Source organism: Ylistrum balloti, unplaced genomic scaffold, assembly GCF_031769215.1.
Source record: "Ylistrum balloti isolate Yb309-2 unplaced genomic scaffold, AGI_CSIRO_Ybal_v1 Utg371000, whole genome shotgun sequence".
NCBI lineage: Eukaryota > Metazoa > Mollusca > Bivalvia > Pectinida > Pectinidae > Ylistrum > Ylistrum balloti.
Window position 1 is genome coordinate 483,137 of NW_026782558.1, and position 19,996 is coordinate 503,132.

At 35.8% G+C, this 19,996-nt stretch overlaps 1 protein-coding gene across 3 annotated transcripts in view; it reads right to left on the reverse strand.

The window, feature by feature from the left end:
- LOC132559974 (filamin-B-like) overlaps positions 1 to 19,996 on the reverse strand; it is a 113,038-nt gene that overhangs the window by 17,220 nt on the left and 75,822 nt on the right. For all 3 annotated transcript variants that reach the window (XM_060224619.1, XM_060224620.1, XM_060224618.1), the window contains 2 exons: positions 722 to 854; positions 416 to 556 (listed from right to left, as the gene is read on the reverse strand). In XM_060224619.1, the coding sequence (XP_060080602.1) occupies positions 416 to 556; positions 722 to 854 (274 nt within the window). The remainder of the gene's footprint in view (positions 1 to 415; positions 557 to 721; positions 855 to 19,996) is intronic.

Genomic DNA, 19,996 nt, shown 5'->3' on the forward strand with positions numbered 1-19,996 from the left:
TGTGCGTTAACAAGTAAACAGTATGTAATGGCTTAACCACTGTTGAAAATATTCAACATTGCTGAACCTTATATTGGATTTAAGCTAAATGACCCAAACCATGTTTTTCGGTGTAATGATAACAACCCATTACATCATTATTCTTTCATCAGAATTATCGATAAGAAAATATTACATAATCTATTTACACAAACAAAGACTTAACTCATTTACAGCTTTTCTTACATTTGACTTCTCTTAAACAATCAGATATCTTTTTCTTTTAAGCAGTCTCAAAAAAAACCTGGACAAAATCAATATTTTTTTTCTTCCGAGAAAATAACTGATACATCAGAATATTTTCTCAACCAATAAATTAACAAAAAAAATAACTTAATATAATCTTGTAACACTTGTCCAGTGAAATCAGTCTTACCAGATATGGGCACACTGTTGTAGTTGACATGAAGTTCATGAAGTCCAGTATCCGTAGGTTGGTACCTAACTGTGACAGTGCCATCCTTGTTGTCCTCGATCTTTGGGTAGGCCTTTTCTCCCGATGGCATTATAACATACGCTGTAAACAACAAAAAGGGACATTGCATATATCGATTCTCCAACACGAATATTTTAAAATTCAAAAATTTCACTGAAAACTACATGTATGAACTGGAGTATGAAAATACACTGGGTTAAACTTAATTTTCATATGCCATAATATTACATCACTGTGACAACTTACCGTCTACAAAATTGAAGATCGGTCCTACGGGGATACAGAAATCTACGGGCTGGAAAAGACCTTGACACGGAAGAGATGCTTGAACGTTATCTACGGTATCTGCGCTCAAAAGCTGCTCTTCTACCGCACCAACCTGTCAACGAAGCACGATCATTTTACTATTGTCAACAAACAGTGGATCATGTAACCATAGCAACTGCTATCAATGTATCCTATTTTGTCAACATAATCAGATTCCAAATTTTCGCTCTCAAAAATTGCTACCATAGCAGTAACGATCAACATAGTGACTGTATGTTTATAGTCTGTGTCTAACGGTGAAAGTCACCACAATAGTTACCATGGTGACACTGATTCAAACTAAAATCATTTTCGATTTGCTACCCTAACAAGGTAAATAATCATTATTTGTTCAACCTGACATAAGCACAGCTTTGTCAGAACTGATTGAAATTCAAAAATTTTTAACCTCCTAAAAAATGAACTTTGACTTCGGCTTAAGGTTAAGGTACATTAATATTCATGTACACTTGTCAAAACACACATACTGTCATTGACAATCAGTGAGCATGCAAATCAATTACAACAAGGTATTTGGTATTAACTTTTTTTCAAAGTTAGTTAATTTACACAATGCACACATGTGATCAATGCAGTTATGTAACCTTGTCTACCAGACTCAACCGCAGACTTAGTGACTGGACAAAAAAGCCCAAATAAGCAAACAGCATTCCATGTATTCTAGTCAAATTTCATGCAAACATACGTGTGATATTTCAGGAAGCAATTATGAATAATGCACTATATGAATCCATGTTAATTTGACTTCAACGTTTACCAAGTCAAATTTTCATTTACCAACACTGTAAGGTTTACATTTGTATCAGTTCTTTGAGTGAAAATTTATATTTTGTCGTGCAAGCAACTTATTTCAGCGACTTGTATTCTACTTTAGAGCCAAACACTATACCATAGCGTATATATGCACACAGTGTTCTACAATTAAAATGTTGTGGCCACTATTTGGTAATCTACAAACACTACCAGCCAATGTTGGTTAGTTATCTACATAGCTTCTTGTAAGTTTGTCTTTAAAATCTTAAATATTAAATTAATAAGCTTTACACTGAATATTACAACCTTGACCTTGGTCGATCGAAATATCATTCAAAATTAGATATCTAAGTACATTTCTTCGAACTAGCATGGTCAAATTAGACAATTAAATCTAGCAGCGTTTTATCCTAAAATTAGATACAAGTAAATCTAGTGACTTAGTATCATTAATTGCGACATAAACAAACTATATATAGATCTATATATATATATATATTCTATTGCTATGCCATACATATTCTATAGCTATGCCATACCCTAACAATATATTCTATTCATGCTCTCTGTGACATCAGCATTGACACGTGTTCAGTTAAATACATACAAGTCATTATGTTAAATTATGAAAACACTACCAAAAAGTAAATACTGTTTAATTGACAATGGGAGAGAAATTTCTTTTTTCTTTTTCCGCTTCACCACCCAACGATAAGATATACAGATGACCGTAAAAACATCATTTGCAAAATAACTATTTATAAATATATATATTAAACAAAACAAAAATATTAGCAGGAAATTTAGAAACTTCATAGTATTTTATATGAAACAAACATTAAATTTCATAGGGTGACATTATCGACAAAAGTTTTAACGCAGAAGACTTGTATGTATAAAACAGACGTGATTGGTGGAGAGTTTTGCCGATGTTTAGACCTTACCTGCTGCTGTTGCTGGAGATATTCTTCATAGTCGTCAGGTTCTACAGCCTAGAGGGAAACACGCAAACAGATCTCCGTAAGTTTACAGAGACATGCACAACATGCAGGTGAGGTTAAATGCTTTGCTATCTCATAACAATGCTTTTTGATATTACACCAAAGACAATTTCATACGTCCAAAAATATTTTGTCCAAATTTTCAATATTGTAATCTTTTTATATTTCCATTGTAAATATTCAATATTGTACAATACATTACAAAGTTTTTTCACTTTTAATTTCTTAATATTTATTAATTTTGCCTCAGATTTTGATGTCTCCTTAAAATAAAATTCTATAATACAAATTGTACCCACTATACATTTTTCTTGAAAAAAGAAAAAAAAACCTCTCAACGCTTTGTAATGAGATATCTAAAGCATGTGTAAGCAAAACAATTTTTCTTTCTTTTTTTCTTTTTTTTTAATCTTTTAAAAAATAACTGGTTTTAACTGGATCATAATATAACCCATCACAAACATGTCAACAAGGATTAAACTCATTATTTATTTTGCCACTTCAGATACATTCAAAGGATGGGAAACATGCACACTTCAAAAAGTTGGGGGGAGATGGGTTTAGGAAATGAGAATGGTGGGTGAAATTACTGGAAAACATCAAATATTCAAGAAATCACTTCAGGAATTAAAAAACAAATTAAAAAAAAACTAATATCAACTAATCTACACAAAAATAAATCACCATCAAGCAAAAAGAATTTTTCAGCAATGTTCCATCTATATTCCTGGCAGGTTTTAATTGTCACCGTTTACATCCATTGTTTATGTGCATATCCATAGCAACGAGTAAAGTCCAAGTGACCTTATTTTCACTAACGACATGAAAACCTTGAGACCAGTATCAAGTAATCTGTAGCCATCTCCAGTTATTCCAGTTATTACAACATCCATTCAGCTCCGAAAAAAATCATTTTGATTCCTGAATTACATAACCTCAAAAAGTCACCATGACCTCTCGAATGACGTTCCCAAATATAACCACGACTTTGTGCACTTACTTGATTCTTCATTTTACCTTGACCTCCTAAATAACCAGATCTTCAAAAACTGACCTTGAACTTTAAAAAGTTGCAACACTACGATTCCAACATTCATTACTTGTATTTCATGACTTTGGCAGACAAAAATATTACCAAGAAATTCCTGAAATTCTCGCACATTTTAAACTGTATGATGGATTAAACAGATGTTTAATTAAACAAAGGATGAGCTAACTGTGAAACTAATGGAGTTGATAGATTAATTCACTGAAGTATCTTATCAAGTCTTACAGCCCAAACAACACATTTCATCTAAACTTGGCACTGTTGCTACTTCAGTACTGACTGACCCCTTCTATCCAATCAACCAATGTCTAAATTTGTATTGAAAGGTGCTATTCACATTAGCGTGTCTTTTGTACAATTTTCGAAAGTATCTTTACGCTAATTCTTTGGAAGCAGATCACAAGGTTTCAGTACAATTGTAAACAACAAACATTGCTATCTTGGGTCACACTAGTTATTTGTCAGACGAAGGTGACAGCGTAGCCATAAACATATCATACCTAATTTTGTTTGTGATATAATAATTATATTCAATTTGTGTTACTGTAACAGAGGTCATTATTTATTCCAATCTGCTAGGATTCGAAGCCGGAACCTCTGGCTCGCTAGTCTGACACTCAACTGAGAGTTCTCTCTGAGTGGTATATCACAACTTGTATTTTACTAAGGGTATGTTACCAACATGAAGAAATATTCCGAGATAACATTGCTAACTCGTGTGCATTACTTGGAATTTTGCCGGAACATGTAGAAATAGCTAAAATTAGCGAGGATGTTTATTTTTGTTTTTGCATAAAAATGCTGCATGAGCATGTCACCTAAAATAGAAAGCATATCTAAAGGAGGCTTCTTTGGAAGTTTGCCTTCAAAGATTTCACTTATTTTTAGTCTTTTGTCACGATTTCAATATCTTTATTCATTGAAATAGAAACAATTTTGTTTTTTATTTGGCTGTTGGCCTTAAAATTGTCAGTCTCTCTTTTAAAAGTTTTTGATTTAAGTCCACTAAGGTCACAAACTAAATTGTGCTGTAGGCATGCTTAATTTGAATTTTTTTTTTAGTAGAATTTGACAAGAAACTGAGAGAAAACAAAAATTCACAAGCTTACAAGAAATAGTTTCTGGTTCATATCATATATTTTAACCTGAATCACTCAAAACATATGTCTGTCACTTAGGCTTTAACAACAGTTAAATGAACATAAAATTTCAATCCCAAATAACCTTAACATACGCCAAAATTTTATCAATGATAATGGGGGAGCTTCCAGGTGTATTTACATCCTAATTCTGTCTACAAATTAGAAATTTCTCAAAATGAATATACAGAAAATATCAAAGTAAATCGTATTTTAGAAACAAATGGTACCAGTTACCTACAACTGAGTAAATTTCAGTAACATCCTCAAGCTACGTCTCCTGTTTTATATTTCCTGCAATCTTTCAACACTCCATTAAAACTGTTTGTCTTTTTCTGATGAAAAGCAGCCCACAGTTGATAAACAATCCTTCACAACTGGTTTGATAAAATTCCATAACACCTGCATAGAACTGAAACCTTCATCCAGAGCTTTTAATACCAGAGGGAAAAATAGCTGCAACACCTGCTCTCATAATAGGGTGAAGAAATAGACAATGCACCTGTCGCTGATGTTATCAGTATAGTATATAGTAATCCAGCCTCTTTACTTTCAAATTGCTTTTTTCATAACATCAAAATTCTATCATTAAGGACAAAAGACATCATCCAAATTCTTCTATTTTGCCAAAATGGCCAATAATTATTTCATTTGGTCAGTTTGGACATGAAATTAGTTTAAATCAATTCTTTGTAACAATGACAGCTTTTATTTTTAGAAAAGAGGTCAATCTTCTATGCCAATTACGAATGCTGAAAGTTCATCACCACATAAATGACATAGTAAAATAAAGGATTTTGAGAGAGAGAAGATTTTACTTCAAAGTTCATAACACTTCCTCTTCATCTACAACAGTTACTAAATAAATACTTTTCAATCTCAATAAGTTGTGTAATGCAACAAGACTTCTCCCAGCTTGTCGATCTGTCTGTATGTTATCGCTATTACACCACGATTTTCTGTGTACTTGCTGAAATGCCTCCCTGAAATGTTATCATTCAACCCCACGTTTTGGCCACACTTCATGAGATTGTGCTAAATTTAAGAACATTATACCGTGCACTGCTCTCTGTATTGTACGTGTAAATGTGTTTTGGCCCAAAACTTTCAATATTTTCCGAAGTGTGATAAAAAGTTTGTTCCATCAATCTTTCGCCAATTTGTCAAATCAATGTATCAACTTCTGTGAGGGTGGGTCTGTAAAGTACATTTGGTAATTAACGTAAATCAAAAAATGCTATGTGGATCTTGGTGATTAAGATAAGTCAATTTTGTAAACAGCATCTTGGAATATTCATTGGTATTCTGTAACATTTGACCCTGTACCTGGGGCTCAGGAAATCAGCATCCCACATCTACACCCAGCAAATCTCTTCATTATGTTTCTAATTTTAGTTATCATACCTCCATCTTTTGAAACTTCTCAACAAAAGTGCAAATGATGTATATTTATAAAATAAGGTCACATCTAACAGAGCTGCAACAAAACATGAAATAACGCTGGAATTATTTACCACGAATCTCCAACCAATCACTGACACCATCAACAAAATTAAAGACTGTCAGGAAATGACATCTTTTGTCTGGTAATATTCTGCAATAAGTCCATTAAATTGAATTATCAAGTAAGTGATGGACTTATTGTGGGGCAATAAGCATTTCCATTGAGCAATAGATACAGATTGGTTATGATGTAGTATAACTTGGTTATGATGTAGTATAACTTTTTGACAGATAAACACCAGATCACAATAATCATGTAACAAAGTATTTCATGGAGCAATGGTTTCACTGTCTTATAACAATCTTAGTTTTAATATTCATTTTCGTCTTTGCATTGATAACATACAGCTTAGGACAAAAATGGCAGCTATACTTTGGTCATAAGATTATCTTTTGATAGTAAGAAATTCAAAGCTGTTCCTACTGCATCTTTCTGTAAGTCATACTGAATCATACATAGTCTAAGATCTAGATTACATGAGCAGTACCGGGAAGGAAAGCCGAGTACTATGAGAGACTTCAGTGCCTGAAGGGTCCAGAGTGATGACCCCTCCCCATCCTACTGTTTACACTGGAGTTTGTTTTGGTAGTGTCGGGGATCAGGTTGGGTGGTATTTAATGATGTACAAATGTTTATGTTATTAAATAAATGGTTCTGGGAGCAGTGTTCCAGGACATTCTACACCCCACTTAGCATTACCAGGCCCCCAGGCTCTGTTGGTCCTACAGGGCAGAATTTAGGGGCTTGTTAATCCCTTCCATCACCTGTCAAGCACCGTGATTTGGTAGCAGGAGTAGGGGGAAGGAATAAGGAAAAAGAAATGGTGGTTTCAGAACTATTACCTCCTCTCCTCAAATAGTCGTAACTCGTGTTCCTATTAAAATTCTTACAGCGAGATGAAAGACTTTTTTATGAAGAAGAATACATCTAGCTTATGTGTCTGTTTGAAGAATGGCTACATCTGGGCTCAACATGGTTTTGGTGGAGTCTTCACATCTGAAATTTTTCACTCCCACCTTCCTGATTTGTTGTTATTTGATATTTTTTATCCTAAAATAACACTTTATGACAATAATCTCCCCCACCTTCTCCCAATGTCTTGCCAACCCAATTTTAACTTTCCCAAAAGTTGTTCTGTTAATTCAGTATTGTTCTGCATTGTGTTCTTACTCTCCTGATCATAATCTTATAATCTAATCATTTATTTATCAAATTCATTCATTTTAGTATCTAGACTTTCTGAAACAAGATTTTCCCTCATAATGCAGAAAACCAGACTCTGAATATCACCCCTAAAAATCAACACTTCCTTGCAAACTACAATCTATCAACTTCTATATATACAATAATCTGGACACCAACAGAACATTAAGGCTTAGTCCTGCTTCTGCTTCTTGGCTTCAGCAAGCCATTTAACTTCAAAACTTGCAGAAAAAATATCTCCCAGCAGGATTTTGCAGCCATACGATCCGAACTCCTTCAGAAGCACCATATACTAAATCTGCAAATATCGGCACAATTTATTCTGATGATCATAAAAATATCTGCCCTGATAAGAAATCAGTGTCTGATACAATCTATTGGCATTCTATCAATAACAGAGGGTAGTCAGTAGAATCAGTAGGAATATACCCTCAGTTTACACATAACAAACCTAAGTGTTGATTTCCATATTCAAGATAAAATTTCTATCTACTACATCCATTGGGATTTACAGCAGAAGATATTTCAGTTCATACACACATACGCCAAAACACTTAAGTGTACTGAGAAAATACGAATGAAACTTTTTGTTATAAATATCTGCAAAATTGTATCTGTGAAATTAATCACGACATTATTGTTGGTTGTTTTTGCTGGTAATGCAGCCTCCGAGACTAAAACAAAAAGCAGATAGGAATGGAGTTAACAACAAATCTGTCTTTCCAATATCTGATCTACACAACATGTATCACAAACAACAAAAACAACAACAACAACAGAACTGTGTATCAGAAGTCTGACTTAAACTTGTTAATTTCATCATTCTATACAATTCTGCAGATGAGCATGATAAAATAATGACTTCCCCCTGATGTACACTTTACAAAATAACAAACTCTCCCTGTAGATTAAATAAAATATGGCCTTCAAATTTTTTGTTGAATATGAACCTCTTAAAACTAAGGAAAAAACCATTATGATATATCAAATGTACCTTTAAACCAAGAAGAAGAACCAAAGGCCAACAAAGTTTGATGAAAAAACTGCTGAAGCCATAATATACAGAAAAACCTTTGAGAACATCTGCCAATTTGAGGGTATGATGTTATGCAGTAAGTAGTCTGCTGTGATGAGTTGTATTGATAGGAGGTACCCCCAACCTCTCTACTCCAGAGCATGTTTCTGCCTCTGTCTACATGATAAAACAAGGGGTCCCCCATACAGATCCTCAGATAACCAACTTACAGAGCTCACTCTAAGTGCTGTCAGCTTATTCAATATTTCAAAAATTTAAATCTTTTTCATGTAGTTTTAAATTCCCCAAATGCTTTTTAACGCTTGTTTTCTTTAAAATGTAAGAAAGGTTTTTGTATGCTGAAATCAATACTTATGTGCTGAGGAGAGTGACTTCTGGCTTTTACAAGCATGTTTTGGGTGAGAGCCTGGATCACTTTCAGATGTCAATATCTTGTTTGTTGTAATGTATATTTCAATCCATTACATAACAAGCATTATTTAATTAAATATTTAAAAAAAACATTATTGCCTTTTCATGATAAATCTTAATTCTGTATGTTCAGATTTGAACTTGTTATCACTATTGCAGAGACAACACATATAATAAAAAGACATTTGTATCTATCTGACCATTAAGTTTATTCCATCATCAACCACATGCATGACTGATAGAGAAGAGTTTCTTTAAGGAACAATAAATCATGCTGAAACTTAATAAGATGAATGTGAAATGTAATATTTATCTGAAAAATTGTGAGCAGTTTCGATAGATACCCACAAAGGTGGCGTTGATGTACTACATATCCCAGGAAGTGCCAAAAAACCTACATTTACCAGATTTGTGTAAATCACCATAGCAACGTATGCGTGGCATTTGAAATATAAACGAACCAATCCTGAAGTTTGTACACTGTTCAGCAAGATCCCATATAATTCTCCTTAAGTTCGTAAACTTTTACAAAACTAAAACATCTTACAAAATAAACCACACTTGAAAAGTCCTCTATTCTCAGTTTGTTTTACCTTTTCCCCCAATGCCATCAGACACTCACTACATCTTGCTTTTCAAGTTCAAATATTCCGGGTTTAAAGGATACTGTTGATAGTAATCACATCTTCTAAATATCATTCAGAATACCAGTATATTTTAAGTTAAACAGTTTACTTATGTCCTACCTTAGAGTTCAATATCACAGACACACTAATAATTATGATGAGAATAGCAGAATCTGTTTCTCCTAGACAACACAAATCACTACCACAGGGTTGGAGGTTACAACAATCTCAGAGAATGAAGTCTTCAGGGTGAAGGATTTGAGATTTCTTCATCTCCAGGTTAATTTTCCTATACTTTAAACAAATAGCATTTCTGTGACTCAAAAGCTTCCAGAATAACACGGTGACTGTTTCTTGCTCTAACGTTAAGCCTTATTTCCCAGTCTCTATTTTACAGTAACCTTGACCTAATTACTCCAAAAAATTGACCTATCACCTTTAACATTGACAGTTATCAGATACCATAGATCACCACCAGAAACATACAATTGTTGGCTTTTAATAAGGTCAACAGCTGTTACTCTGACTTCACCTCAGAAACTGTTCACCAGCTTTGTTAAGAATGATTTCTACCATAACGAAAATTCAGTTTTTAACCAAAAGATCCACATAAAGCTGGATAATTTCATCTATATCTGTAACTAGAATATATATATAAAATATGAAGGGACCAACTAGTTTTTTAAACATTTTATCATAGAAAAAAAGGTGGAAACACGTTCAATAAATCAACTTTACATCTGCAATGAATTACACAAGTTCAGATAAAAAGACAGAAGGGGGTAGGGGTTTTCAGTATTAGTGGTAAGAACCTACTGCCTATCACTATTTTTCCCTGCCTGTATTACATATACAGAGATGTTGTAATGCAGGATCAGTGTAAATAGGTCTTATCATCACACTAAAACTTTTCTCTGGAGGCAGCCTGGATGAGACTGAGGTTGTATCAATTCCTTGAGAGCAAGAAATTATTTACTTGCACGTCTTAACGCATGATTCATTGTACTGGAATATCAAACCAGCACCAAGGCTTTTTAAGTTTTATTAGTCACTTCGGTAAAACCCTAAAATTTATTTCCGGAGATGACTATCATTCCATCCCTGAAAAAAGTCATGAGACATTCACAAAATATGTGTGATTAATTTGATCTATGAATAAGTGATCTATATGATAAAAAATTTCCAAAAATGAGGTCTTTTGACTCAGCAAGTATCTTAAGATCTGGACCAACTTTTCCTTTTGGTACTTATTACATCAATGGGAAGGCAAGGTGTTTGAATACATGTTATTTATCATGGTAGGACTATAAAATGAATTCTTCATTTTTTTATCAGGAATATTGCTTATGACTCCGCTGTTTGTAATATTGGAAAAGTGTCAGCATTTTTTTTACAAATGTGAGGCAGAACAATCATTATTCAGATTTAAATATTGTTAAAATCTAATAATTTCATCAGAAAAAGAAAAAGAATTTCTTGAATAACATTTATCCTTCCACAGGAATTCAAGCAATAATTATCTTGATTTCTAAATAATGCGGTTATCTACAGTAAAGACTAGTACTTCTACAAGCTGTGTGAATGATGATTATTCATTACCGTGTATCAAATGACCAGACCGCCCAGACTCTGACCATACGCTACTGGCCAAATTTCAAGGGAAATTGTCTGGAGCTATGTAAAACATGTAAAATGTCCCTATCTTATCTCACCTGACTAAAACTACATCTACCACAATCATTAGAGTTAATCAGACAGTCCAGCTTGAACTTTTGACCCTTGCCCTGGTCAGTTTGACCATCCTAATATCATTTCCCCATTCATTCTGCTACCAAGATAATATTTACACATCTTCATAGACAAATCAACATTCCTGGTTGTCTACAGCTCTTACATACTACCTTACAACTTTATATTGTTTCAAGCACTTCAATGACCCAGATAATAGTTTCAAACACACAGAAAATTGAGTGCAAATACCAACAGAGCACACATGAAGACGTTTGTGATCCCTGGGCGCATATTCTCCTTAAGGTAGAATCCTGTTTAGAACAATTTTGATAAAAGCAGATACACATGTTACAGAGATTCCCTACCCCCATATTAAGACATAGCAGTGCACTGCAGAAGTTCCAAGTTGGCTGTGGTTCAATACATAGGAGACTCATTTACAAAAATCTGCTACCTGTAACATACTGTGTGATTGATGGTCTGGGTTACAACCCTGGATAAGGGTTAGAGAATGTATACACTTCATTTTATCCATGAGCTTTAAACAAACAGGTTCAGGAAATAATGTAATATTTTGTTTTCTTTACTATTTAGAAATATAGGTCACAAAGATGTATCAACAACAAACATGAAAACTCTGACAATGGAGAACATTTCTTTGATAATTTACTCATTTAGTATTTATTTTTATTAAACTTTTAGACGATTAATAAACACAACAAAAATTTAGAAAAAAATTATCTCAACAGGTATAAATGAAAATTAAAATATTTATCTTGTGTAAACGACTGCTCAACTCTAACAGAAAATCTGAAAAAGATTTCATTGTTCCAAAATCGAACTAAAATTTCATTGGTCCATAAATATGAACAAGATTTCATTGGTATGGAAATCTGAAAGATTTCACTCTGCGAGATGAAATTGGTCAAGAAATCTGTAAGATTGAATCGGTCTGATTTCACTGATCCATAAATCTGACCAGGATTTCATCAGTCAGACAGACTGACCGAAAGGACAGTGTCCAATGTTACAACCAGAAATGTTGTTACTACAATGCTGGTCTATGTCAGTCTGATGGCAGTTCTGATTGTGGTCCTAACTACTACACAACAACTGCTGGTGAATGAAAGGATAATACTGTACACTGACCATTCAAACGCAAGTCTTGGTATCAGATTGCTACTGATTGTAAGACATTTTAGATAGATAAGCCGATGGAGTAGTGTGTTCTGTTGGTTATCAATGGAATACGGCCCTGAGATATGTTAGTGTTAATCTACCCTGACCATTAGAACCAGACTCCTAAACAGCCTACGTCATCAGGGTCCTGGACATCCAGCCCCAAGGAATCAGAGATGTTATACTACAGATTATGGTGTCCAAGTATGGTGTGTTTGCAGAATTGTATGTAACTCATGGATAGGATAACAGAATCAAATTAGCCTACAACACAAGTATGTAGATTAAGGTGAAGAAAATCAGGTGATGATCAGGGACACAATGTTTCAATGATGCAGGGAACTACGGACTCCAAAATTCGTCTGTATTTATCAGAGAAACATCACTGATGCTGGGAACTAAAAAGAGCACATAATTGAACAACGATAAGATCACTTGCTGTGTTTTTAAAAACTATTTTACATTGTTTTTTGTATCCAATGGTTACTACAAAACTCTCAAGAATAAGTTATTATCAGGTTTCCTTAACACACAGTATATGGTTTACTGCTGATACAGATCTATAAACTGTAGAGACGGAATACCCTCCTTCATCCAAAACCATACGACTCAACATTTACCAAAATACCAACAATGTTAACTGGCTAGATCCCTGTCTTCATCTGACAGATCTTGCCCCTGATGTCCGTCATAGGCATCCCAAAATTCTCAAAAAACATGACACAAACTGTTGGACTATGCTTCACTTTGTTACAACCGTTTACTGTTAACACCTAAGAAAAGTTCCATTTGGCTGCCAACATGCGTTTCTTTAGTGCCCAAAACACTTCTAGCCTCACAAATGTCACATTTCTATAGAACAAGATCTGACACCTCATGCTATCAAACCGACTACCACAGTAAGCAGATTCAGACATTTTGTTGCGAATTCTATATATACTTGTAGTGACAACAGCACTCTTTGCTACATCATTTGGTCTACTAGTACAGTTTCCAGGAATAACGTTTTGATCAAGGCTAATGCCAGGTCTACAGTACGTTGCATGTTTTGAGGTTTTGTTTTATATGATTATATGCCAAGTAGTGTTTTCTGTGACATTAGTAGACATGGATACATTCTACTGAAAAGTACTTTTCCCCATCAAAAGATTGACACCAGAACCCTTAGGCTTTCAGCACCACAGGTTAACACTAAAACCCTGAAGATTTTCAGCCCCTCAGATCAACACTAAAACCCTGGGACTTCCAGCCCCTCAGATTAACACTAAAACCCTGAGACTTCCAGCCCCTCAGATTAACACTAAAACCCTGAAGATTTTCAGACCCTCAGATTAACACTAAAACCCTGAGACTTCCAGCCCCTCAGATTAACACTAAAACCCTGAAGATTTTCAGCCCCTCAGATTAACACCAAAACCCTGAAGATTTTCAGCCCCTCAGATTAACACTAAAACCCTGGGACTTTCAGCCCCTCAGATTAACACTAAAACCCTGAAGATTTTCAGCCCCTCAGATTAACACTAAAACCCTGAGACTTCCAGCCCCTCAGATTAACACTAAAACCCTGAGACTTCCAGCCCCTCAGATTAACACTAAAACCCTGGGACTTTCAGCCCCTCAGATTAACACTAAAACCCTGAAGACTTCCAGCCCCTCAGATTAACACTAAAACCCTGGGACTTCCAGCCCCTCAGATTAACACTAAAACCCTGAAGATTTTCAGCCCCTCAGATTAACACTAAAACCCTGGGACTTCCAGCCTCTCAGATTAACACTAAAACCCTGAAGACTTCCAGCCCCTCAGATCAACACTAAAACCCTGAAGATTTTCAGCCCCTCAGATTAACACTAAAACCCTGAGACTTCCAGCCCCTCAGATTAACACTAAAACCCTGGGACTTCCAGCCCCTCAGATTAACACTAAAACCCTGGGACTTCCAGCCCCTCAGATTAACACTAAAACCCTGAGACTTCCAGCCCCTCAGATTAACACTAAAACCCTGAAGACTTCCAGCCCCTCAGATTAACACTAAAACCCTGAAGACTTCCAGCCCCTCAGATTAACACTAAAACCCTGGGACTTTCAGTCCCTCAGATTAACACTAAAACCCTGAGACTTCCAGCCCCTCAGATTAACACTAAAACCCTGAAGACTTCCAGCCCCTCAGATTAACACTAAAACCCTGGGACTTCCAGCCCCTCAGATTAACACTAAAACCCTGAGACTTCCAGCCCCTCAGATTAACACTAAAACCCTGGGACTTCCAGCCCCTCAGATTAACACTAAAACCCTGAAGATTTTCAGCCCCTCAGATTAACACTAAAACCCTGAGACTTTCAGACCCTCAGATTAACACTAAAACCCTGAGACTTTCAGCCCCTCAGATTAACACTAAAACCCTGGGACTTTCAGCCCCTCAGATTAACACTAAAACCCTGGGACTTTCAGACCCTCAGATTAACACTAAAACCCTGAGACTTCCAGCCCCTCAGATTAACACTAAAACCCTGAGACTTCCAGTCCCTCAGATTAACACCAAAATCCTGAGACTTTCAGCACACATACACTACATACATATGTCATCGACAGACAAAGAATATAATAAGATCTCCATTAAAACCAACACAGAAAACTCCACAGTGTTACAGAAGGGGATCCTAAGATCAACACCTGCACTTATCTACACCAAAATAAAATCCAGCATGTTGTTGGAAGTCGAACATATTTTCACTTCCCAAATTGACTGGCTAATCTAACAGTACCAGGTGTGTTCCTAAACCCCTGTGATTGGATGTTACCCTTGGTGACTGTTTCACCTCTACGTTATGGTGTTTCAGACAAGTCAAGGCCATTGGATTGATATCAAAACATGGCATCTGTTTTTAACTTTTCACCATGTGTAAACTACACTAAGCTTAACAATTAACAATGGGTTGCAACAAAAATGACCTTGACCTTTTTTAGTCTGTCCATCACAGGAAAACGAAACAAAGAAATTCAACCTTATATGACAAAGGCTTGTTCTTGAAAATCAATAACTGACTAATATCAAACACAGAGGTACTCTTGGTTGAAGAAAAAGATCAAAAGACTGTCATTTTAAGAAAGCAATGCTTAGCATAAGTAAAGAAATTAATTCCAAACACACTGAATCCACATTCTTTACCTGAATCCACATTACACACCCATATCCTCATTCTATACCTGAATCCACATTACACACCCATATCCACATTCTATACCTGAATCCACATTACACACCCATATCCACATTCTATACCTGAATCCACATTACACACCCATATCCTCATGCTATACCTGAATCCACATTACACACTCATATCCACATTCTATACCTGAATCCACATTACACACCCATATCCTCATTATATACCTGAATCCACATTGCCTTTCTGAACACACATTGCCTTCTCATATCCACATTACATTTCTGTACCTACTCAGCCTTGTCTGTGGTGGATAGAGCTGGGCACTTACCTAAAGGTTCAGTGTAACCTACCTAAATCACTTCATCAAAGGTAAAATTTAATAAAATCTCCATTTTGTAGTTAAGTTTTATTTGAAGGAACAGCCAGCAGCACTGGAAGCATTAATTTGTCATAATCTGCATTTTATAGATCCATAAACCTATCAGATTCTCATTTACAGAAGAAAAACTGCCATTTAACATACACCACCAGGTCATAATTAGTGTTGCAAGGTTTTCAAACTTGAGGTCTGCACAGTGGAGCCATTTAACTCCAGGCACATCTTCCCTTAGATGTGAAAACAAACTCCACAAGGGGATACTAAACCTTTCATATTAATATACACAGGTTCTTTGATAAACAATCTGCGGATGTTTCAATTCCTCCGATGTCTTTCAAAGAGAAAAAAGAAAGAATGAACAATTGGGTTCATTAGCAACACTTGTGTAGGACACCCAGATCTGAACTTGAGTGTATCATTAGTCAACAACACTTGTGTAGGACACCCAGATCTGACCTTGAGTGTATCATTAGTCAACAACACTTGTGTAGGACACCCAGATCTGACCTTGAGTGTATCATTAGTCAACAACACTTGTGTAGGACACCCAGATCTGACCTTGAGTGTATCATTAGTCAACAACACTTGTGTAGGACACCCAGATCTGACCTTGAGTGTATCATTAGACTACATCAATTGTGTAGGACACCCAGATCTGACCTTGAGTGTATCATTAGACTACATCAATTGTGTAGGACACCCAGATCTGACCTTGAGTGTATCATTAGTCAACAACACTTGTGTAGGACACCCAGATCTGACCTTGAGTGTATCATTTGACTACAACACTTGTGTAGGACACCCAGATCTGACCTTCAGTGTATCATTCGACTACAACACTTGTGTAGGACACCCAGATCTGACCTTGAGTGTATCATTAGTCAACAACACTTGTGTAGGACACCCAGATCTGACCTTGAGTGTATCATTAGTCAACAACACTTGTGTAGGACACCCAGATCTGACCTTCAGTGTATCATTCGACTACAACACTTGTGTAGGACACCCAGATCTGACCTTGAGTGTATCATTAGACTACAACACTTGTGTAGGACACCCAGATCTGACCTTGAGTGTATCATTCGACTACAACACTTGTGTAGGACACCCAGATCTGACCTTGAGTGTATCATTCGACTACAACACTTGTATAGGACATCCAGATCTGACCTTGAGTGTATCATTCGACTACAACACTTGTGTAGGACACCCAGATCTGACCTTGAGTGTATCATTAGACTACAACACTTGTGTAGGACACCCAGATCTGACCTTGAGTGTATCATTAGTCAACAACACTTGTGTAGGACACTCAGATCTGACCTTCAGTGTATCATTCGACTACAACACTTGTGTAGGACACCCAGATCTGACCTTCAGTGTATCATTCGACTACAACACTTGTGTAGGACACCCAGATCTGACCTTGAGTGTATCATTAGACTACAACACTTGTGTAGGACACCCAGATCTGACCTTCAGTGTATCATTAGTCAACAACACTTGTGTAGGACACCCAGATCTGACCTTCAGTGTATCATTAGACTACAACACTTGTGTAGGACACCCAGATCTGACCTTGAGTGTATCATTAGACTACAACACTTGTGAAGGACACCCAGATCTGACCTTGAGTGTATCATTAGACTACAACACTTGTATAGGACATCCAGATCTGACCTTGACTAAACTTTTACACATGTATGGGACACATAACACAATGAATACTTATAGAGCACTTTTCAAGCAACAGATTTTTTCCAAAAAAGCGGATTTAAAATTCTTCAAGTTTTAACGATCAAACTTTGTATTAACATTACTTTTGTTTCCATACACTGAATTTTAGTCAGATAAAATAATCTACTTTGTCACTTAGGAAACATTCTGACGGCTCATAATCCGAACAAGTTTTCAAGTGAAGCTATTCAGTGCCTTCAGATTGACAAGTCAATTAGGTTTCACCATTTACTGCTGTGATGCATGACACAAGCTTTACTGAACAAAGCTGTCAATTAATTAACAACACATGGTACATCACTGACTTACCTAAACTTGCAATAAATTAACACACGGTAGGTAGAATGAGATAATGGAATCCCAAGTCTGTATCCTGCTGTTGCCTTTAACCTTTAACAAACTCCCTTTGCAAAATCATCCAACCATAGACCTTGGTACAGCAATGTCCAGGAATAAAGCAGAAAAATGACAGAACCCTTTTCACCAGGAAATTTTACACAAACACCTGACCTGAAGTTTGGTATGGCCAGAAAAATCTACATTGCTGTTGGTCCAATAACTCCAATAACAGTTTATATTCCAAAGTTTTCTCCCCAAACAATCACAGTGGGGAACTTGGTGGGATCGAAAGCTCCAAATAACATAGAACCAATCTGTACAACCGACTGACCTTGGCCTGTAATTGATGGGCCTGATAGGAGCACTGGGATGCTGTGATGTTTGTTTTTACAAAGATTGTCAATTGAAACAGGTGAAAGCAACATCATTTTAACATGATAGATAAAACATCTTTTAGGCATGGTAATGACAGACACCTCCACACAAACTCTGGCCATAATTTCTTACGGAGTTACAATCCGATATTAAATTTAAACAACATATAACATAAATATGACAGCTTGATTACACATTTAAAGAAAATTCAATATTATAAAGCTATTTTTTCCATCAGCACTCACAAACCATATTCCATTGAAGAATCAGGAAAAAAAATCAAAATTTGAAAATAAAATTGATGTAATTTCATAAATAGAAATGAAAAGAATGAAATTAATTGTAAACAAGAACAAAATAAAACGATTGTATAAATAATGTATAGACATAAAAGTAAATTTTACCTTAAAGATTTTACAACACTGTTAACACATCCAAAAGCCTGTAACACTGGTAACACACAACGTAGTAAAATATTTCAGGTCCAGAAAGTTAGCAGTGTACCTGAGGATAGTAACTTTACAATAATTGTACTTTGCACAGGAAATTTCTGTTTCCCCTGTCTTACCCAGTAAGAGAGAAGCTCTATCAGAGAGGTGTGCCCTTGGAGCTTTCTGATTGGAGGAGTTTCTGTTTATCTCATAACTTCAAAATTGTTGTCCATTTTAGTCAGTAAGAATTTCTTATCAGCAGTGTAATCTATCCATGGGGCCTAGTGCTGATGCCTTCAGTCAGACTGAGGGGAGGCAACTTGAGGAGGAGGAGGGTATAGGGAGGAGGGGGGTAAACAGTTAAATGGGGAATGAAAACAGTTGAATTCGGCAGTAGGGAGTGCAGCAAAAGCAGGGGGCAGAAAGTGATGATTTAGTGGGGGAGCAGTGATTATCTGGAATACATCTACACCAGGATCTGCGTAGCTCCCTCTACTATTCTTATCAGTCTATACAGCACTAACATCAACCATGGTGATGATTTTTACGAGCAAGAGGAATGTTATGATGCAGGACAGTTATAGCAAAACAGACAAATGAGGGGATGAAAAGGCAGATGAAAGTTTTTGTTTTTGTTACTGACAGATGAGTTGTTGATTCTACTCATCGAAAATTCAACCAACGCATATTGGGATGACAATGTTGCCATAACAATCTGCAGTCACTTTACAAGTATACAGTAAACACACTGATTAGCTGAACACATCTCAATCTTGTCAACATTTCACCTCACATAGTAACCATTCAAAAATTAAAATTTTCTTCATTAAATGATAACAATCTATGAAATAACCGATGCCACTGGATTTATCTTTTCTTTGTTTACATCTGATCGGAAGTAAAAGACGAAAGGAAAAAGTAACCGACACAACCAACAGTACAATCTGTAGACAATAAAAACCCTGCAACACCAAAACTGAAAACTTCATCTTTTTGTACGTACCAGAACAAAACACAAACCAAAAGATACCAGTGTAGTTTCAACTAATGGGCTGTTTCATCCTTAAACAGTTATTATATCACAGATCTGCTTTCTGCATTGCCGTCTGACCGAATTATTTTTATTTCTGT